The sequence below is a fragment of the Capricornis sumatraensis genome, chromosome 1, assembly GCF_032405125.1.
Source record: "Capricornis sumatraensis isolate serow.1 chromosome 1, serow.2, whole genome shotgun sequence".
In the NCBI taxonomy this organism is placed as follows: Eukaryota; Metazoa; Chordata; class Mammalia; order Artiodactyla; family Bovidae; genus Capricornis; species Capricornis sumatraensis.
The window spans coordinates 10426540-10450000 of record NC_091069.1 but is presented as its reverse complement, the minus strand read 5'-3'; the positions used below and the strand labels follow the sequence as shown (position 1 = coordinate 10450000).

The following is a 23461-nucleotide window of genomic DNA, read 5'->3' as shown; positions in this document are numbered from 1 at the left end:
AGCACCTATCGCATTTAATACCCTACAGTTCATGGGTCTGTTCCTCGGCTCAATCGTATGCACCTGAAATCATGGACCACTGCCACAGTCCCCAGCTCAGGGCACAATCCTGACTGTGAAATGTGCTTCCTCACATGTTGGCTACATGGGCACTCTTATCTTCAAATTCCTCTATGGTGGTTAGCCCTGTCTTATCACTGCCTAGCACACAGCCAGTATTTGAAATGAACCAGTACAATGTGAATGCTTAGTAAATAATTTGTTGGATGGATAGATGAATGGATGGATGGATGGATGGATGAATCCACTCTGCTTACCAGGAAGATCAGCAGAAAGAAGTGGAAGGTGTCCCACAGCATCTGTGGGACACACACTGGACTTGTGACTTCCCTGGTGGCTCAGCTGGTAAAGAATCTGCCTGCAATGCGGGAGACCTGGGTTTGATCTCTGGGTTGGGAAGATCCCCTGGAGAAGGTAATGGCTACCCTCTCCAGTATTCTGCCTGGAGAATTCCATGGACTATATAGCCTATAGAGTCACAAAGAGTCGGACATGACTGAGCGACTTTCACTTTCACTAGACTTGATGTGTAAAGCAATTCCCTCCTTCCTCAGCTCCAATAGCTCATTATTTCTTTACTACATGTGAGAAAATCGAGGCTTACAAAATGCAGTAACTCACCAAACAGACACAACTGATAAGAGCTAAACCAGTGTATCAGATTCTAAGTCTACTGGTAAAGGGAAAATTATTTTGTTTTAAAATTTTGAAAATTTTCAGATATTAACAATACTGCATTTCCTCCACAAAGATGACTGTAAAAGAGTCTAAGAAAGAAAGTTGTGGTACTGGAAAAAGGTACTGAAATACCAGTCCTGCCATATACTACTGGGGTCTCCTTGAGCAAGTCACTTTCCCTTTCTGAGCCTCAGTTTATTCATTTCTAAAATGGAGATAAAACTACCTCTACCATAATTTTGTTACGATCAACTAAAAGAGGAAAGTAGCAACATGTATGTAGATGATCAACTATTCAAGAGTTCAAGTTTTCCCACTTATAACCTTCTACATGTCACTGATGTCAGTCACCTCCAATCACAAAACTATGGAACCTTAAAGGCAAAGGAAATCCAGTGATCATCTAAGCCAAGTTCCTCATTCTAAACATGCAGAAACTGAGGCTTTGTTAGAGATGGGAGGTGACCTGTCACAGATGCCATAGTATGGCCGGGGCTAAAACATCTTCTGTGTCTGTGTTCTTTCCACCACATGGTCTCAGGAAACCTGAGAACCTGGAACTCAGGTTTCCATTTTATAAGTATGAATGCCATTAAGAATGAAAATAAAAATCTTTAAGAGTTAGAACACCTAGATTCCATGCCCAAGTGGGTAACCCTAGGCTGTCACTTAATATTTATGGATAGTTGTCTTCAAGATAATAAAATCAAGGCCTAGCACTTGGAGCAACAAGAAAATCTCTACACTGCAAATTAATGCAGAGCAAGTTGCCCGCAATAAGAAAGCTCAGTATAAAACCCCACCGTCTGCAGTCCCACCACACCTATAAAACAGATTGTCTCCCATGCTTTCACTGGGATCTCAGTGTTTGCTATTCATTCCAACCAGATTTCATCTGCTAATCTGGTATTTAATTAGCCAGGAAGAGGGTTGGACCACAACAGCTATCTTATTATAGCAAAAATATGTCCATGTTTTACCTCTTACTCCCCTAATCTCCAAGAATTACAATCAATATATTTTCTTAAAGGACACCTGACATCTGCCTCATTTAAAATTACTATCTCATTTTCTCCTCTGAAGGGCCCAACGAGCTGGATTAGGTATCTGAAAGTACAGCCCTGTCTCAGGGAAGGTGACTGACTTCTAGGGCAAATTCTCAGCCAAAGTACCAAAGCTGGCTGTGAAGTGGAAACAGAGAAGAGGCTCCTGGCTCCTAGCCCATGCTCATCCCAGACCCTGCCTCAGATGCCTCCAATATAAGCCTAACAAGGAGGGTATACCCTATCCCTCCAAAAAAGAATATGTGTAGTGTCTTTAACGACATGGTAACAGGCTGTGACGTGTTGTCAAACGACGGTAACTTCTGCAGCATCCGCAGCCCTCTTTCACTGCTTCCTAATTCAGAGATGTATCTATTCAGTTCCTCAAGCCAAAATCTGATCAAGAAATCATCCTTGAAACTCCTTTCTCCTACGTTCCCTGACATATAGTCAATCCATCATCAAGTCCTATCACTTTTACCTACTAAGTACCTCTTGCAGTCATCCACACCTTCATCACCAATAAGTAAGCCCAAGTTACCATCTCTTACCTGGACCACTGCCAAAAATGTCTTGATTGGTCTCTCAAGCCTCACAAACCCTTCTCCAGTGTATTCTCTTCATCAGAGCTTCAGGGATCTTTTCAAAACACAAACCTTATGACTCTCCCTCCTCATGTAACTGGTTCAAGGCTTCCCTATATTCTCAGGTTGCAGAGGACACTCCTACAGCCATATGTGGTAGAAACAGGTCCTGCAGCTTCCCCCTACACCACAACCTACCTCAGTCCTGGGCTCCAGCACACAGCCTTCTAGTTTCCCAAATCTTCAAGCCGCAACTCCCTACCCCCGCCACTTGCCTCAGATCCTCTGTAAGTCCTTTCTCCTCTCCCTTCACTTAGCTAGTTCTTACTCTGCTTTCAACTCTCAGGTTGAGTCACCTTCACAGAGATAACCATCCCTGCTAGCCTAGACTAGGTCAGATGCCCCGATGAAAATCCTCCAAAGCCTCCAGTATCTCTCCTGGAAGGTGGTAATTAATTAGCAGAGAAGGCCGGAGAAGGCAATGGCACCCCACTCCAGTACTCTTTCCTGGAAAATCCCATGGACAGAGGAGCCTGGTAGGCTGCAGTCCAGGGGGTCGGTAAGAGTCAGACACGATTGAGCAACTTCACTTTCACTTTTCACTTTCATGCACTGGAGAAGGCAATGGCAACCCACTTCAGTGTTCTTGCCTGGAGAATCCCAGGGATGGGGGAGCTTGGTGGGCTGCCATCTGTGGGGTCGCAAAGAGTTAGACATGACTGAAGTGACTTAGCAGCAGCAGCACCAGAGACATTACTTTGTCAACAAAAGACCTTCTAGTCAAGGCTATGGTTTTTCCAGTGGTCATGTATGGATGTGAGAGTTGGACCATAAAGAAAGCTGAGTGCAAAAGAATTGATGCTTTTGAACTGTGGAGTTGGAGAAGACTCTTGAGAGTCCCTTGGATTGCAAGGAGATCCAACCAGTCCCATCCTAAAGGAGATTAGTCCTGGGTGTTCACTGAAAGGACTGATGTTGAAGCTGAAACTCCAATCCTTTGGCCACCTGATGCAAAGAGCTGACTCATTTGAAAAGACCCTGAAGCTGGAAAAGAGTGAGGGCAGGAGGAGAAGAGGACGACAGAGGATGAGATGGTTGGATGGCATCACCAACTCAATGGACATGGGTTTGGGTGGACTCCAGGAGTTGGTGATGGACAGGGAGGCCTGGCATGCTGTGGTTCATGGGGTCACAAAGAGTCAGACACGACTGAGAGACTGAACTGAACTGATATTATGACTGTGGGGCTTCCCTGGTGGCTCAGGGGTAAAGAATATCTGCTCACCATTTTAGGAGATGCGTGTTCGATCCCTGGGTCGGGAAGATTCCCCTGGAGAAGGAAATGGCAACCCACTTCAGTATTCTTGCCTGGGAAATCCCATGAACAGAGGAGCCTGGTGGGCTACATTCCATGGGGTCACAAAAGAGTCAGACACGATTTAGTGACTAAACAATACTATGACTGCAATTTTGCACTTAGTTTGGCGATTATTTATATAACATCTATCTTCCTGCCAAGAGAGGAAGCTTCATGAAGTCAGAAACCAGGTCTGTTTTGACTCACTACTGTATCCAGATTTTACTTAACAGCGCCTGGTATGTAGCAGACTCTCATTAAATAGGAAGTAAATAAATGGCAATGTGGTCAAAGGAAACCAATACATCTTCCAGCACTGACCACATACACTACGTACGCATTTATAATTCTCATTAAATCCTCACAACAACATTTTCTGGTAAGTATCATGAACCTTATTTTATAGATATGAAAACAGGCTTAAAGAAGGTAAAGCGGTCTGCCCAGGATCACACAGCAAGTAAACAGCCAAGTGAGAATTCTAACCCCAGCCTGACAAACATGCTCTTACCATTGCAAAATTCTGCCTTCCTTTGAAAAGTCTGAGTTGATGGTGAATTCCACCTCTGATGGGAATTTCTAGATGATGGCTCTAAAATTAGAGGAAGCCTCCAGACTGGCGAGACACAGAACAAACTGCAGAAATGAGGCTGGGACAGAAAGCTCAGAGTGGAATAAGCTACTTTTAAGAACTCAGCCCTGAGAATTTAACTGCAGAAGAGCATGCTGAAAACACTTTCTTTTGTTGTAAGATTCTTATTTAATTCATTGTGAACACCACTCAGACAAAAATCCCAAAGCCTCCCCTGGAGATTTCCAGGAAAGGCTGAGCCACAGGAAGAGCACTGAATTCGTACAACTGTAGGGGGAAATGATTGCAGGAAAAGATATTTTTAAATTAATGAATTTGGTCCTTTTCTTGGTATACCGTGGTGTGTGAATAAGTAATAAATATCTAATAATATCTATTTCTTGCTTAGAAATAGAACAGACTGATAAAAACTGGTCTATGAAAAGGAAGGCTAGCAAAATACAGCCACAGGGAGAAGTTGCCAAATGTTGGGGCTTTATTCTCCCTTGTTTAAAAAGGTATGTTTCATGAAGCCAATGGAAGAGAGAGACAAATAGCTCCTAATTCAAACAACAGAGTTAAGTTACCTCAGATTGTCTCTCTCTCTTGAGACTGCCTCTTAATAGGCACTAAGCCAAGTGAACCCCCAGAGCACTCTTATTGAAAGGAAGGAGGGAAATGAGATCGACAGAGCCAACTCCATTCTCAGCCACCTCCTCTGGTGGGGAGGACAGGGGTGGCTGGCTAACTTTAGCGGGGAGGGAGGTTGGTCAGAAGAAAGAAGCAAGGTCAAAGGGCAGAAGGCCCTTAGGCTTAAGGCCATGTCTCAGCTCAGGCAGCAATAAGCAAAAGCTGCTGTCCAGAAACATAATCAACACTTGGAAGTCCAGGTTATAATTTTTTTGGAAAGAGATCCTGAAGCTAAAGTAGCTTAACGTATAAGACAGGGCCGTTCCCAGGGTAACAGAGGAGGAGCATTTTCCGCGGAAAGGCAATTTGCCTTTCCAGGACGGAGATTCGCTGGCCTTTTATGAGTCTGCAACAGTTTTCAGTCCCTTCGCACTTTCTCCAAAGTTTTAAATGATGTTTCTGTGAAGAGAGCTACTTAATGCCAATGACTGTAGAAAACATTTGTTCATAATTATCCAGACATAGACTGGAACAATGCTGAAACAAGAGCAGCATGCAAAAATGTATTTAAGGACTATCATCCCAAAATGCTGCTAAAAGCTATTAACCAGTATGTGTTAATTGCCACAGCATTCATATTAATTTTCACTTCAGGCTCGACATTGTGGAATATTTCCCCTGATACATTTTAAACAAAGTTTAATTTAAGGAACTGCTTCTATCAACACTTATGAAAATTAACAGCCAAGCAATTAGCACTCATGAATTATCCCTTCCCCCATGCTCTCTGCAGCTTCCCTGTTAAAACAGTTTCTAACAGAGAAACGGTTACTTTCTAATAAGTTAACACAATCAAAGTCACAGTTGTTTATATGAACCAGAACTGGTTCTGCTTTTTAAAGTACTTGTCAAGGCAAACATCCTCCTCATACTCAGAGTATAATTTCGCTAAGTCAAATAAGCAAGATATTTAATGTTTTAGTAAACTGCCAAGCAATTACTGACATCACACTACCTTCTCACCTGGTGTTTAGAAAATAGCTATTGCAAAAAGGAAAAGAAAGAAAGGAAGTAATTACTTGTCTTAATCTTCCTATTTCAAGGTAAAGGTCAAAACCCCACTGGACTGATTCCCTGGACTTCTATAAGCAGACCACTGTCACCCAGTCTGCTGTGCATCTTGTTTACCCATGCTAAACTCCAGGCTTTAAGAGCACATTTCCTCTCACTCTATCCTGTCAACAATCTAATGAAGTATAAAGGAAAGAGAGCAGCACTGGCCCGCACCCTTTACTTTACAGAGAGAGAGAGAGGAGCAGAAGTGAGGTATTTGCTGGGTGCTTCCAGTGTGCTGTCTCAATCCTCCAGAGAAAGACAGGCCACCACCATCTCATTCCACATACGAGGGACTGCAGCTTCATGAGGTTAAGTAACCAGCCTGACGTCACACCATTAAGTGATAGAGTCAGGATTCAAACTCAAATCTTACTTCAAAATAGATCTGCTTCCCAACTAAATTACACTGCTTCTTCCTGTGCTGGGTGTTTTTTATCCCATTTGATGGATTCATCAGGATTGCGAGGAAGGAACTCAATTTCTTTTCCTACGTCTGAGGTTCAGTGAGATGAAAAACCTGACTACGGTTACACAACTGATAATCAGTACCGTTTCTTTGTTAGTAACAGTATTGACAGGAGGTGCATATCTGAACTTCTGGAGGTCTACTGATGATGATAATATTTGTAAACACAGTTTAAACAAAATAGTGATGTCAATGTACTAGCTAAAGCTTCTCAACTAAGTGGTAGTTGAATTTTCATTGAATGAAAAGAGAGAGATACTTTTTAAAATAAGACTTCATTTTTTTAAAAGGTGGAGAGACAGGGCAGAAACCCACATATTTAGGAATACTGAAATCTGCCGGTCACGCCTTCCTTGCCTCAGAGCAACTCCTGGTCACACCCAACATTTCCCACATTCAGTGAGATCACAAGGACCAGCACAAAAATTTTCTTATTATCTCACCTCTAAAACAGAGGTTGGTTTTGTTCATTAACCAGAGGTCCTGTTTTTAACAAGCCCAAAGACTTGAGGCAGATGGCTGAGCCTGGTTTTGCCTTGTCCAGCTAAGCATTCCTTAAAAACACTTGCAATCTGTCTTGGTCTGTTTTCAAATGATCAGTAAACAGAGTTATTAACAACCTACGAATCTAAAACAGGTCATGGATAGCCCTGCCAATTTGCCAAAAAAAGATAATATAAACACAGTAATGGTAGCGGTTTAGTCGCTAAGTCATGTCTGACTCTTTGCAACCCCGTGGACTATACTCCACCAGGCTTCTCTGTCCAGGCAAGAATACTGGAATGGGTTGCCATTTCCTTTTCCAGGAGATCTTCCCAACCCAAGGATTGAACCCGGGTCTCCTGCAGTGCAGGCAGATTCTTTACTGACTGAGCTACAAGGGAAGCCAAAAACAGTAATAAACCTGATCAAAAAACCCTTCAAAATGACCATAAAGCCTATGCCTAAGTATGGCCTTCCCTCTCAACTGTATATCTTCAAGAAATTATCAACCAACCACAATTTTTAAAAAGTAAAATTATTAACCAGCTACAGGAGCCAGAAACTATTTGAAAGTATTCACTTTAATTCAGCACAGTAGCTAAGAGATGCTTACCCTTGGAATCACTAAAACCAACAACAATTCAGTTTGCACTAACTCTTAAAGATGTCTGCTTAACTCTGATGTAACTGTAAGGCCATACTAAAAACAAAATCCTTTTTTCCAAATCCAACGCTAGTTTAATCATAAGGAGGATTTCACAGCAGTTAGTCTCTTGAGGAAATACATAATTAAGTAGTTTTTTAGCATATTTAATTAGACCCCAAACTCTTTCCTGTCCCTTTCTCTCCCCAATTATGTACCATTTGCCCAAGAGACCTAAGCAACTCAGTTAATTATGTAAATAAGGCAAGAGTTATTCCCAAGAAAAGCATTGTGAATATTTCTAAGGGGGGAAAACCTGTACATATTTTAGTGGCTTTAACAAACCTTTGCAAAAAAAAAAAAAAAAAAGGAACTGTCAAAATACATGAGAAACTCTTACATTTGAAGCAAAAACAGGGAGTGATGACAAGATGGTGAATCATTAAAACAGGACACTCATTTCACTTCTTAAATATGAGCTGAATAAAAATAAAATAATTTTAAGTTACAACAGTAACAAAAATTTAGTGCTGAACGTCAAATGATTTATGGGAAGAATCAATCTGGAAATTATTAAAGTCGACTCTCACAGAAAGGCTTTATTATCAAGGGGTTGACATGATCTTAACTCTAGAGGCAGCCATGGTGCTGTTATAACTACTACAATCCCATTATTATGCAATCACAAAATGCTAATTTCATCATTTTGAGGTGTTATTTGAATAGTCATTTTAATTTCTAGGTTACGAAAAGGCTTGACTCAAGTATAATTCTCTATTAATCATTGAGATGTCACTGAATATCATATTGATGCATTTCACAAAGATAAAAGACTAATTTAATATGTACAGTACAATATCCTTCAAATATTAGCCACTTTCATTACACATCTGCCAAATGCATCAATATTAAATAATAGATGAGAACAAGAGTTTAATTGTGTTTTAGCAATTGTAATATGCAGGATAATAAAAAATATATCATTGTATCACAAGAAAGACTTATCAATATATAAATCTTTCTTAATCAATTGTACAGTGGTGATTGGGCCATGCTCACATCCTTTGCTGATTACAAGTACATTTGCTATGACAAAAAACATCAAGAGTTGTAAGTGTAAACACACATCCAGCAAAAATAATTCCTTTGTGACTGAGGAAATGGTTTAGTTTTCGATTCCTTCCTGGCACTTCAGAAATTAGGTATATATAACACACAGAGTTCACAACCTTCGAACAAGTCCAAGCGTAAGTAATTTATAGGAGAATCTAATAGCATAATCAAAATTCTAGAATATTGTATTTTAAAAGATCTGTGCTATTTTGTTGGCAAAGCATTATCACATATTAATTACTCCAGAATTCATTACATCCTCAAACAATGAGATGATAGGAAACAAATAAATTCCAGCCATGTAATCTAATCCCAATAATAACGTCTCACATTTCCAAATGAATCAACTGCAGTATTTCCGAAAAAAAGTCCCCTTCAGCCCAACTCACTTGTTTCCAGAGGCTGACATTCCCGTTCCCTAGGGGGACCCTTCTCTTTGCTGTATTCCACAAGAAGCAGCAGGAGATGGGGGCAGGGGCAGACTGAAGAGAAGCTCTTCACAGGATACAATTTCTAATTTACTAAAAGTGCTTTCTGATGTTTTGGGGGGAAAATTCCTGAGCAAATTAGGATTTTATGTTACTTATGCATTTTGTTTCTAGTTTCTGTTCTTCTCTGCCAGCATCAATAACCTCATGTGCCAACGGCCATATATGCTTACTTAAGGAAATGACAACCCACTACAGTATTCTTGCTTGGGAAATCCCATCGGCAGAGAAGCCTGGGGGGCCACAGTCCCATAGGGTGGCAAAGGGTTGGACATGACTTAGATACTAAACAAAAACCCAGTGAAAACATGCTGAATTGTATGAGATGAAAGTGTTTCAAAGTAAAGAACATCACCATGCTCAAAGATGACAACTGATGGAACAGGCATATAACCAGGACTTGAATATGAAAAGTGCAAACATAAGCAAAGAGTTCTATGTTTATTAATTGCAACTGTGCTGAAATAAGACAAATTGTACACAATCCCTCCAGGCAACAAGCTATCACTCAGCACCGCCACGCCACTGACAGACAGCAAACATAATGGCAATAAATAAAAAAATCGACTGCTGCAGTTCTGAAAGCCTTGCTCAGTTTGGTACAGAGACACAGACTGTGGGAATGCAGGAGAGTGGGTGCTCACGTAGAGCTATACTCCACTTAAAATAGTGGTCCTTTTTTTAAAAGGAAAATAAACACACTTTAATTTTACAGACTGTAAATTGTCAGGACAGGAAAAAATTAAGTCATCCTGTACAGCAAGTGTCAAACGAGATTCAATAAAACACTGGAATGCAAAGGAACGTCTTAGAATTCTGAGCAGAAGCTCTAACGTCCACAATTTGTGGAGTTATAATCAAGACTCACACAAGACAATGCAAACTGCCTCCCAGAATCATTGTCAAGGCTTTCCCCACAGTTAGACCTTAATTAATCACAACCCAACTAACCCAAACCTGGGGACATAAAACAGGAACACACACATTCCTATCTTGGGACTGTTTCTGTTTTCATCCTCCCAAACATATTACTGTACAAACAGTAAGCCCAAATCCAGACCTTTTCACACCCTCAGTCTTTGAAAATGTGAGAGACATTCTTTGTTTATTCTGACTCCCTTTTGAAACCTACTTAAATTTAAATCTGATAAAAATAAGAATGACAATACCAACAGTAACTCCATTTAGTTGAGGTGTTACCTGAAGGGACGCGTTCCAGTTTACTTACCTTGCCATCAAATTTGGAGTACTCGTTAAAGGGATTATTCAGCTGCAGGGGGCACTGCTCCAGGCGTACAGATAATATCGACTGCTTCCCAGAATTTGGAGGTTTCTCTTTGAGGGACTTTTTTTCAAACAGTGACTTTAACTCCTGGGCTGTGATACAAGAGGAAGATAAAAACATCTTTGTGATTACAACAGAGAGAGACGGCCTGTGTCCACCTTCCCTAAAGTCTTCCTTGGAACCTTAAGGACATGTTCAGGTCTGATATGTGCAACAGGTCTAACATATACTGTTACGCCTGTGCACTGAACGAGCAAAGCACTGAAATATACATGTAGGTCATGTTCGTCAATTTAGAAAGAGGAGGGTTTAAGGAAAGGGGCAGAGGTCAGATAAACCAACAAAAGGGCTATTCTATAAGAAGAGCATTTCACAGCTACGAGATCTGAGCTTTGGCCTGGCTTTTGCCACTAACAGATGTGTGATTCTGGACTATTCACTAAACCTCTCTGGACTTGTCAAACCAGATAATCCTGAAGAACACTCCTCCCTCTAATTTTGAAGTTCTGGTTTTTCAAGGTCACGGTTCACAACTTAACCTTCTCACGGTTCCCAATGTGTACCTAGCACATAATCTGGATGACAAAAATGAAGAAGTGGAAAAGGAAAAGGAGGAAGAGTATTTATAATAACAGTATTTAACATACATTGAGGAAGCCAATGTGTCTCATCTAAACCTCATAACAAACTTATGAGGTAGACACTAGCATTATCTCAATTGTGTCAGTGTTCTATGCTTCCACTGAAGCATAGAATAGTTTGATTAGCCCCTGGTCACACAGCCTGTAAGGAGCAGGGCTAAGATTTGCACCCCACCAAGGCTCTTAGCCATTAGGCACTAATGAACACAGTAGACCTTCAATAAATTTCATTGCATGAATCAATGAATAAAATAATGATTGAAGGAATTCAGATTAAGTTATTAAATCAAAACCTAAAGCACTTACTCATTAGTGAACCAAGACAAGTTAGTTCCATACCCTCTCAAAGATCATTTACTTCTCTGTATTAATCTGAACGTCATTTAAGGCGATAGCTGGATGATAAGTACATGGGGGTTCATTGTACTTTTTATTTAGGTGATGTTAGAAAATTTCCACACTTAAAGTTTCAAATGAATCAATCTTAAAATGTGCAATAACTAAGTTCAATCCATTCCATTCTTGAGCACAACCAACCTGAATTGAGATCAAACATAATTCTGAAATAGTCACTTAGAACTTTTTAAAAAGGTAACAAGTTATTTTCAACAAATTAGTGGGACAACTTTATCAGATGAGTCCCTATAGATTCATATGGTAAATAAGGAGAAAAGGACCTGTTGCCATGAATGTATAATTAACAGATATTAATCTCTTGATTACATGTACTTACAAATTCAGAATGTGGATTAGATAGCAAAGTCAAAGTGATGTATTTTTTGTGTGTGAATGAATAGTATGCGAGCCTCTTGGGCCCAGAAATCATTATTTTTTATTTATTTTGCTAATAGTAGCATACATTTCTGAAAACCTCATGCATTTAGTGACCTGCAACAACAAGAAGGCTACTATGATTATGATACGCATGCATACAATCTGATATGTCCAGAGAGCGAACCTCCAAATCTAGCCTCCCCGGCCAGCAGAACAATGGAAAGGGAAAGGGAGACGGCAGATGGACCTCTCAAAGGCCAGGGCAGAATGGACGAGGAATGTATGTAACGCAACACAGAACTGTGCAAGGATAACACCTGCATGATACAGTCCTAAGACTGCGAATCATCCAGATCAACTATTCATAACTGTGATTACCAAACTAGGATCTCACTGAGCACCGTGCTGACTCAGCACTCGAGCGTGGAAATTATGGTGTGCATGTGCGCAGTCTGTGGTAAGGAGTTAGGCGGTGGTGGTTGGTCAGTCGCTAAGCTGTGTCCAACTCTTCTGTGACCCCATGGACTGTAACCCACTGTGTTCCTCCGTCCATTGGATTTTCCAGGCAAGGATATTGAAGTGGATTTCCATTTCCTTCTCCAGAAACGCCACCTTTTAAAAAAGAATTAGATCCTTTTCCCCATGATGTAGGAAGCAAAGGAGGCAGGGGGAAAGTGTCTTAGGTTGAGGAGAGAAGTCCAAGTGTGAATTAGTCAGAGAATGGAAGAGTTAATACATTATCACTTCACACTTAACCCTACTGATAACAGTACAGTGACTTTGATAAGTCACAGCTCCTTTCTTCTGGAGCTATTGGTAACTTATCTCTTAGGATCATTGTGGGGACAAGATAAGACACCTGGCATTGTTCCTAGCACCCAGAAGGTTTTTTGTTTTTGCTTTTTCCAATACTTTGTCCACCTGATGCTAAGACATTGATGCTGGGAAAGATTGAGGGCAGAAGAAGAGGGCGACAGAGGATGAGATGGTTGGATGGCTTCACCAACTCAATGGATATGAGTTTGAGCAAACTACGGGAGACAGTGAGGGACAGGGAAGCCTGGCGTGATGCGGTTCATGGGGTTGCAGAGTCAGGCATCACTTAGTGACTGAACAAGAAGAAATAGGTGTTTGATAAAGGATCATTCCTTTCCAAAGTGCAGAAATAAACTTGTTGATTGATTACAGGTAGAACAGCACTTCCAATATTTAAAATACCACTTTAGTAGCAATCTAAAATGTTCTTAAATGTGCATTTTAATCTATTGCTATTAATGTATAATTAATAGATATTAATCTGTTGATTAATGTACTTATATATTCCAGAATCTGGATTAGTGATTCTTGGATTTCACTGCCAAAGGCCCAGGTTTGATCCCTGGTTGGGGTATGAAGATCCCACAAGTGGTGCAGCACAGCCAATAGGATAAAATATGTAGGTAAACGCCATTTTCAGTTCAGTTCAGTCACTCAGTCATGTCCAACTCTGCGACCCCATGGACCACAGCACGCCAGGCCTCCCTGTCTATCACCAACTCCCTGAGTCCACCCAAACCCATGTGTAAAAACTCCAAATACCCTACAAAACCCTTTCAGTTCAGTTCAGTCGCTCAGTCGTGTCCAACTCTGCGACCCCATGGACTACAGCAGGCCAGGCTTCCCTGTCCATCACCAACTCTTAGAGCTTGCTCAAATTCATGTCTATCAAGTCGGTGATGCCATCCAACCATCTCATCCTTTGTCATCCCCTACTCCTCCTTCCCTCAATCTTTCCCAGCATCAGGGTCTTTTCAAATGAGATCAGCTCTTTGCATCAGGTGGCCAAAGTATTGGAATTTCAGCTTCAACATCAGTCCTTCCAATGAACAACCAGGACTGATCTCCCTTAAGATGGACTGGTTGGATCTCTTTGCAGTCCAAGGGACTCTCAAGAGTCTTCTCCAACACCACAGTTCAAAAGCATCAATTCTTTGGCGCTCAGCTTTCTTTATAGTCCAATTCTCACATCCATACGTAACCACTGGAAAAACCATAGCCTTGACTAGACGGACCTTTGTTGGCAAAGTAATGTCTCTGCTTTTTAATATGCTGTCTAGGTTGGTCATAACTTTCCTTCCAAGCAGTAAGCGTCTTTCAATTTCATGGCTGTAATCACCATCTGCAGTGACTTTGGAGCCCAGAAAAATAAAGTCAGGTCACTGTTTCCCCATCTATTTGCCATGAAGTGATTGCACCAGATGCCATGATCTTCGTTTTCTGAATGTTGGGCTTTAAGCCAACTTTTTCACTCTGCTCTTTCACTTTCATCTAGAGGCTCTTTAGTTCTTCTTCAGTTTCTGCCATAAGGGTAGTGTCATCTGCATATCTGAGGTTATCGATATTTCTCCCGACAATGTTGATTCCAGCTTGTGCTCCCTCTAGTTCAGTGTGTCTCATGATGTACTCTGCATATAAGTTAAGTAAGCAGGGTGACAATATACAGCCTCGATGTACTCCTTTTCCTATTTGGAACCAGTCTGTTGTTCTATGTTCAATATCACGGTAATTCAAGCCTATGCCCCAACCAGTAATGCTGAAGAAGCTGAAGTTGAACAGTTCTATGAAGACCTACAAGACCTTCTCGAGCTAACACCGAAAACAATGTCCTTTTCATCACAGGGGACTGGAATGCAAATGTAGGAAGTAAGAAACACCTGGAGTAATAGGCAAATTTGGCCTTGGAGTACAGAATGAAGCAAGGCAAAGGCTAACAGAGTTCTGCCAAGAGAATGCACTGGTCATAGCAAACACCCTCTTCCAACAACACAGGAGAAGACGCTACATATGGACATCACCAGATGGTCGACACTGAAATCAGATTCATTATATTATTTGCAGCTCTATACAGTCAGCAAAAACAGATGGAGAAGCTCTATACAGTCAGCAAAAACAAGACCGGGAACTGACTGTGGCTAGGATCATGAACTCCTTATTGCCAAATTCAGACTGAAATTGAAGAAACACCATTTTACAAAAGTAAAAACTAAATTGTGGTGGTATAAATCAGAATAGTAATTGCCTTTGGACAGTGGATTAACTAAAAAGAGGCACGAGAGAACTTTCTGGGTTACAGAAATGCTACATATTTCACTGGAATGCTAGTTACCCAGGTGCGTATGTTGGCAAAAGTCATCAAACATTTAACACTTGTACATTTCAATGTATGTAAGCATACCTCAATAAAAAATATATAAATAGGGAAAACTTAAATAAATAAATACCCTTGTACGCTGATAACTTCTAAATGATTATTCCTAAATACTTATTAAAATTACAGACTTGCATATTCAACTTTCTATTTCACTCCTCTACCTGGTTGGCTGATGGCATCTCAAACTTTTCATGTCTTTATATAACCAACCTCTTGATCTTTCCACTAACCTGCCCCTTCCACAATCATCTTCTCAGTTAATGGCAACTCTATTCTGCCAGGCAAAAATCTTAAAGTGTCATTCCACTTTTCTCTTTCACATTTATCTATCAAGAGAAACTTTAGAAGATATTCAGAACCACCTATGGCTATGGAAGCTGGATTATTACCACCATCTTCAAACTGGTCTTGTTTCCACATTTTCCTCACCGACTCAACCCAGAGCCAGCCAATGAGTTTTTTAAAATATGAGTTATAAACTTAAGAATAAGAAAATGGATAAATCTGATGCTATAAAAATAAAAACTTCCTAATTTTATAGAGTCTCAAAGTAGAGAAGACATTGATCAACAACCCTATAGAAAAATATACAATATATAATATCCACAGAAGAAACTCAAATAACTCTTAAACAAATGGAAAGATGTACAACCACATTCACAATAAGAGATACACAAATTAAAACTACACACTGATACCACTGCACTTCTATCAGACTGGCAAAAATAAAAAATGTTAAGGCTACGAGGAAATAGACACCAGAGGGAATGCAAAAGAGTAAATTCTCAATGAAGGAGGAATGTGGGAATGTCCAAGAAAACCATATATTTACCTCTTGACCCAGCAATATCACTTTCAGGATCTGATCCTAGGGATACTAGCAACAAAACAAAACTCATATGTGGGAGGCTTTTCACTGCAGTGCCATCTACAACAGCAGAAGCCTGAAAACTATCAAATATCCCTCCACAAGGGCCTTTGTGGCTAAACTATGATACATTCACATCATGAAACCTATCTCCATAGATTGCTCCAGAGTAATTCTCAGGGTATGTTGTTAACTGAAAATTGTTGCATAAAATACGGTGTATTATGCTATCTTTAATTTTTAAAAAGGGGATACAAATGTGAATATGTTTATATATAGTTGTAAGTGGACAGGAAAGCCAAAACCTTTTTTAAAATGACTAAAAGAACAGAAGATAAAGATTGAAGCTAGATTTCTCTTCTTTTATGTATTTAACTCTGGAACCACACAAATGTTTTCTGTAATTAATAAAGGAAAATGTAACCTCAAAAAATAAAGCAAAATGAAATACATGAACCTAAGTGTAGTATTTAGTTGGTAGTTTAACTACAAAGAGAAGAATTGTTTTAAGTAACTTTATCACTGAGCAATATGACTAAATTTCCTAGTGGAATGTATTAAAAAGATAAAAAAAATTCTTAAAATGTTCTCACTAATCATAATGTTACTAATTACATTCGTATTTCAATTCTGGAACCAAGATTGTCAGCAAGAGAAAAGATACATAAACATAAAATCAAAACAATTAAGTAGAAATTCCTAAATTTGGATTGGAATTATCAGCATTAACTCACAATGTATTCTCTCTCTTTTTTTTTTTTTGGTATTCTCTCTTTAAAATTTTATTTTTTTCTGAGCTCTACTCCATGAAAAGGCCTATTAAAAACAAAAAATCAATCCAGCGAGCACCCCTAGAGCTCACTTGTGGTCTCTCAATGGCATTTACCACTAAAAAGAATCAAGACTCCCAGGAGAAATGACTGATTCCAAATGGGGGGAAGAAAATGGGCAAGATGAACCTGCAACATCTTGTTATACAAGAAAGCAAGGAAGCTATGAAAGATTACTGGAACAGTGTCAAAAGAAGTTAGAAGCAAATGTGAAGGGACTCACTATACAAAAGGACAATATTAGCATAAAAAAGAATAACTGCAATGAATAGAAAAATATAATTTATGCTTAAAGCCCATGAGTGGATAATGATACAAAAGGAAAAAACCCTCATTGGTCACCTATACAGGATGCTAAGGAATAAACTCTTCATCCTGAAAACTACTAACAAAGGGAAAGAATCAAGCATTTATCCTACCTTTCTTGTAGGAACTATACCTGAGGGTGGCCAAATAATAGATATGGGAAAGTTCTTTATATAAAACTTGTTAATAAATTAAGAAAGACTGATAAAGTCAGAAATCACTATTTCACAACTAAAGAAAGCTAAGCGCCGAAGAATTGATGCTTTTGAACTGTGGTGTTGGAGAAGACTCTTGAGAGTTCCTGGGACAGCAAGGAGATCCAACCAGTCCATCCTAAAGGAGATCATTCCTGAATATTCACTGGAAGGACTGATGCTGAAGCTGAAACTCCAATACTTTGGCAACCTGATGCAAAGAACTGACTCATTTCAGAAGACCCTGATGCTGGGAAAGATTGAAGGCGGGAGGAGAAGGAAACAACAGAGGATGAGATGGTTGGATGGCATCACTGACTCAATGGACACGAGTTTGACCAAGCTCCAGGAGTTGGTGATAGACAGGGAAGCTGGCGTGCTGCAGTCCATGGAGTTGCAAAGAGTTAGACATGATTGAGCAAATGAAGTGAACTGAATGAAAGAATCTGGACTTCCCAAGTGGCTCAGAGGTAAAGAATCTGCCTCCCAGTACAGGAGACCTGGGCTCGATCTCTGGGTAGGGAAGATTTCCTGGAGAAGGAAATGGCAACACACTCCAGTATTCTTGCCTGAAGAATCCCACGGACAGAGGAGCCAGGCAGGCTACAGTCCATGGGGTCACAAAAAGTCAGACACTACTGAGCATGCATGCAATGATAATGAATCTAGTGATGCTCATCAATGGCCACTAAAATCAACAGATGAGAAGCTGATGGGAGTAATTTAAAAATGAATGGATAACACCCGATTCTACCATCAATCTTATCACAAATAAAAAGAACCAAGACGACATTCCATGTTTCCTAAAATGATGCAACAGAAAATACAGATCAGTATGAACACAGTATTCTTACCAAAAACCAAACTTCAATCTGAGTAATTTTCCAGATCCAACCACCAGTTTATAGGAAATAAAGAGGACAGAGGAACATATTAAATGAGATTGTGGGGATATGATTAGCAAAAGCCAGAATGCAGAAAATTCTATGGGACAAAAGACCCAGTTTCTTTAACAAATAAACTACAGAATAAAAAGCTGGAAATGAATCCAAATCTGTAGATTAAAAAGGAAATGAGACATGTTACCCAAAAGTAATGTGTGGACCTTAGATCTAGACCTGAACAAATGAAATGGGCAGGCGGGGGTGGGGCGGGGGGTGGGGGGGATTGAAACAAGGAAATATTTGATAACTGTAAAGAATTCCTGCTCACTTTTAAGAGAACAGTGGTAGTGCAGTTTAAGTACACATTTAAAAACACGTAAGTATTTAGGTATGTATTTATATGACAGCAAGGATTTGCATAACAATAATCTGGGAGGAAAGGGTAGGTGAACATATGAGTGATGTGAGAAAAGACATATACTACTAAAACTGCTGAAGCTGGGCGATGGGCAAGGCGGGTTCATGACACCATTCTCCCTACTTTTGCATATGTTTGAAAAAGTTCTTTGTTTCTGTGTCTGAAATTTCTTATAATAAATAGTTGTTTTACAGGAAATTTAAGCTAGGAAAAAGAAACTAAGTCACATATCATATCAGTACTCTGATCAAATCACCTCACCCAGGTCCTTACAGAACCATCTGTGATCAGATCTCCCATGGCTTACTTCTCCGACCCCACTTCCCCTTCTCACTGTGCTCTAACCAACAGGTATCCTTCCTTGCTTTTCCACCAGTATATCAGTCTCATTTCCACCCCAGGACCTTTGTACTTGCTGATCCCTCATCTTACAACACTCATCTCCCATTACCTGCCTGGCTCACTCCCTCACTCCTTCAGATCTCTGCTCAACCATCACCTTCCTCATGTGGCCTTCCCTGATCACCCTATATAAAACAGCAAAATCCCCTGCCTAGCACTCTTTATCCCCATGAGCTAGATAATATTTTTCTCTGTGCCACTTATCCCATTCTGACATAAGACATACTGCCTGTTAACTCTTTCTCCCCTACAAGCTCCATCGGAGGAGAGATTTTGCCACCTGTTTACTGCTGTACCTTTTAGGCCTATAACAGTGCATAACTGCCTTTGTGTACTGTCAGTTCAGTTCAGTTCAGTCACTCAGTCATGTCCGACTCTTTGCGATCCCATGGACTGCAGCACGCCAGGCCTCCCTGTCCATCACCAACTCCCAGAGTTTATTCAAATTCACGTCCATTGAGTTGGTGATGCCATTCAACCATCTCATTGTCTGTCGTCCCCCTCTCCTCCTGCCTTCAATCCTTCCCAGAATCAGTTCAGTTCAGTTGCTCAGTCATGTCCAACTCTTAAAGACCCCATGAACTGCAGCACGCCAGGCTTCCCTGTCCATAACCGACTCCCAGAGTTTACCCAAACTCATGTCCGTTGAGTTAGTTATGCCATCTAACCATCTCACCCTCTGTCATCCCCTTCTCCTTCTGCCTTCAATCTTTCCCAGCATCAGAGTCTTTGCAACTCAGTCAGCTCTTCGCATCAGGTGGCCAAAATACTGGAGTTTCAGCTTTAACATCAGTCCTTCCAATGAACACCCAGGACTGCCTTCCTTTAGGATGGACTGGTTGGATCTCCTTGCAGTCCAACGGACTCTCAAGTCTTCTCCAACATCACAGTTCAAAAGCATCAATCCTTCGGCACTCAGCTTTCTTTATAGTCCGACTCTCACATCCATACATGACTACTGGAAAAGCCTTGACTAGATGGACCTTTGTTGACAAAGTAATGTTTCTACTTTTTAATATGCTGTTTAGAAAGTGAAGCAGCTCAGTCACGTCTGACTCTTTCCGACCCCATGGACTGTAGCCTACCAGGCTCTTCCCTCCATGGGATTCTCCAGGCAAGAGTATTGGAGTGGGTTGCATTAACTTTCCTTCCAAGGAGTAAGCATCTTTTAATTTCATGGCTGCAATCACCATATACAGTGATTTTGGAGCCCAGAAAAATAAAGTCAGCCACTGTTTCCCCATCTATTTGCCATGAAGTGATGGGACCGGATGCCATGATCTTCGTTTTCTGAATGTTGAGCTTTAAGCCAACTTTTTCACTCTGCTCTTTCACTTTCATCAAGAGACTTTTTAGTTCTTCTTCACTTTCTGCTGTAAGGGTGGTGTCATCTGCATATCTGAGGTTATCGATATTTCTCCCAACAATGTTGATTCCAGCTTGTGCTTCCTCCAGCCCAGCATTTCTCATGATGTACTCTGCATATAAGTTAAATAAGCAGGGTGACAATATACAGCCTTGACGTACTCCTTCTCCTATTTGGAACCAGTCTGTTGTTCCATGTACACTTCTGACTGGACCTACATACAGGTCCAGTATGCTTCCTGACCTGCATACAGATTTCTCAGGAGGCAGGTCAGGTGGTCTGATATTCCCATCTCTTTCAGAATTTTCCACAGTTGTGGTGATCCACACAATCAAAGCCTTTGGCATACTCAATAAAGCAGAAGTAAATGTTTTTTTGGAACTCTCTTGCTTTTTTGATGACCCAGCAGGAGTTGGTTGATCTCTGGTTCCTCTGCCCTTTCTAAAACCAGCCTGAACATCTGGATGTTCACAGTTCACATGCTGTTGAAGCCTGGCTTGGAGAATTTTGAGGATTACTTTGCTAGCGTGTGAGATGAGTGCTATTGTGTAGTAGTTTGAGCATTCTTTGGCATTGCCTTTCTTTGGGATTGGAATGAAAACTGACCTTTTCCAGTCCTGTGGCCACTGCTGAGTTTTCCAAATTTGCTGGCATATTGAGTGCAGCATTTTCACAGCATCATCTTTCAGGATTTGAAATAGCTCCACTGGAATTCCATCACCTCCACTAGCTTTGTTTGTAGTGATGCTTCCTAAGGCCCACTAGACTTCACATTCCAGGATGTCTGGCTCTAGGTGAGTGATCATGCCATTGTGATTATCTGGATCATGAAGATCTTTTTTGTATAGTTCTTCTGAGTATTCTTCCACCTTTTCTTAATATCTTCTGCTTTTGTTAGGTCCATACCATTTCTGTTCTTTATTGTACCCAACTTTTCATGAAATGTTCCCTTGGTATTTCTAATTTTCTTGAAGAGATCTCTAGTCTTTCCCATTCTATTGTTTTTCTCTATTTCTTCCTGTGTACTGTAGGAGCTAAATAAATCTTTGTTGAATGAATAACTCTGGATCAGACAAGCAGACAAAGTAGTTGTGGGGAGAGGGAACAGAACAGGAGGAGGAAGGAGAGATCAGATGAGCACAAAAAAGCGTAAGACTGGGAAAGGTCCCAGAGCTCTTCCTCCTGGTTCTAAGCCATTCATAAGGCACAGCCATACTTCCTGAATTACTCGAGCTCACGTTGCTCTTCAACTTTAACTTCACTTGCTTTTCATTATCAGCCACTGGAAGTTGTTTGTTTTTTTTTTTAATATAGAAGCTTTGGCAACTTTTCTGAACCCTACCTGCGGCTGACAGAGAGAGAAGGAAAGGTGCGAGGGAACATCAAAGACCCTTCAATACCCAAAGCGCCCGGAGCAGCTCCTTTCTGCCTGCAGTATGGGACAGAAGGGGAAAGAGCAGACAGACTACAGTCTCTGCACTCGGAATGCCCAGGGCGAGAATTCTGACTTTGCCATTTACCACTTGTAAGTAACTTGGGAAAGTTACTCAGCACCTCTGTACTCGTCTTCTCACCAGTAATATAGAAATATTAACAACTGATTTGTTCTACTTGCATGAAGTCAACTTAGTGGGTGGCATATAATCCAGTGGTGCTCAGAGCTGGTTACCCATTAGATTCACCCAGTGAGCTTCTGAAAAATACAGATTTGTGGACCCCAACCTCTATCTACTACATCAGGAATTCCACTGACAGGGCCTAGAAATGCATACAGATGTCATTATAACACTTTTGGATGCATTTCTGACTTTTATATAGCCACTGCACCTGGGAACTGTTGCTATATAACAAAAGTTACAGAAAGAAAACCAGGAATATTCATAAGTAACTGATATAAAGTACATTATTATTTTAAACTATTATTTAACCTTACATGTAACCTTACATGTAGCCTTGAATTCCACTAGACTTCAAACTTTTTGAGGACGAGAATCATATATTTCCCGAAGCACCGAGCAGTGAATTACTATGTACACAGAAGCTGTGGAAGAAACACTTGTTAAATGACTCAGTGAGTAAGAGTATTAACTAATTTTGTAAGTAATATAAAACACCATTTTAAAACAATAAAATTAAAAATACTAGTCCTTGATTTGAGATTATTCCTGACAACGCTGTCTTCCAATGACATTGGCTTCAGATTTATCCATGCAGTTTTAGTTACAGAAACACTGAAAGGATCTTACTATAAGGTATTACGTTTATCACATGGTCTTGTGGCACACACGTCAATATGTTCATGAAGAACTTCGAGGTATGGACCAGATGGCTTCTAGGATCCTTTCCAACTCCTCTATAGAAAGGCTGCATTTAGGCAGTGTCTTAAAGAATGGACTGGACGCAGACAGAATGATTATGGGAAAAGAACACTGCAGGGGAGATCATCACATTCACAATGATGATTCTTCTAGTGGGGAATGAAGTAAAACAAAGATAAGGAAAAGCATATGAAAGGATTTTTAATAAAATGTAATTAGCATAAAAAGAGTGAGTAAATGAATGATAACATAGCCAAAATTCCCAATTAAAATCAAAATAATTTGGTCATGGCATTTCTTGCCAAAAGAGAGTATGCGTTTGAGAGATGTGTGAAAACAGAATGGCTGCTCCATTTGCCAGGGAGATGTTTAGTGGACTGAGGACTCCACTTTTCTAACCATTTCAGGATACCTGGGTGTAAGTCTGTGGTAACGATGGAACCCAGCTTAACATTCAAAGGAATGCCTTTGAATTTTGACGAGGAATAACCACCAGGCAGGCTACTGGTCTGGCCAGAATCAAGGTCAACATTTCAAAGCATGGGCAGGCACTTTAAAGAGCCTTTCCAGAATTAAGATCTCAGGGTCAATTATTGAAATCTCTGAGACGGAAATAAGAAGGAAAGAAACTGAGGGAGAGAGAAATGGACAGTGTGGTTTAAATGAAAGCAAACAGGGGACTATTTATTTATGCCTCCAGCACATTTTGTGAAACAATGAACAAAAGTTAGAGAGGATTTGACTTTAAGGAGT

At 40.4% G+C, this 23461-nt stretch overlaps 1 protein-coding gene across 4 annotated transcripts in view; it reads right to left on the bottom strand.

The window, feature by feature from the left end:
- Positions 1–23461, bottom strand: part of MAPKAP1 (MAPK associated protein 1) — a 236410-nt gene that overhangs the window by 180273 nt on the left and 32676 nt on the right. For all 4 annotated transcript variants that reach the window (XM_068964854.1, XM_068964864.1, XM_068964872.1 and 1 more), the window contains one exon: positions 10461–10609. In XM_068964854.1, the coding sequence (XP_068820955.1) occupies positions 10461–10609 (149 nt within the window). The remainder of the gene's footprint in view (positions 1–10460; positions 10610–23461) is intronic.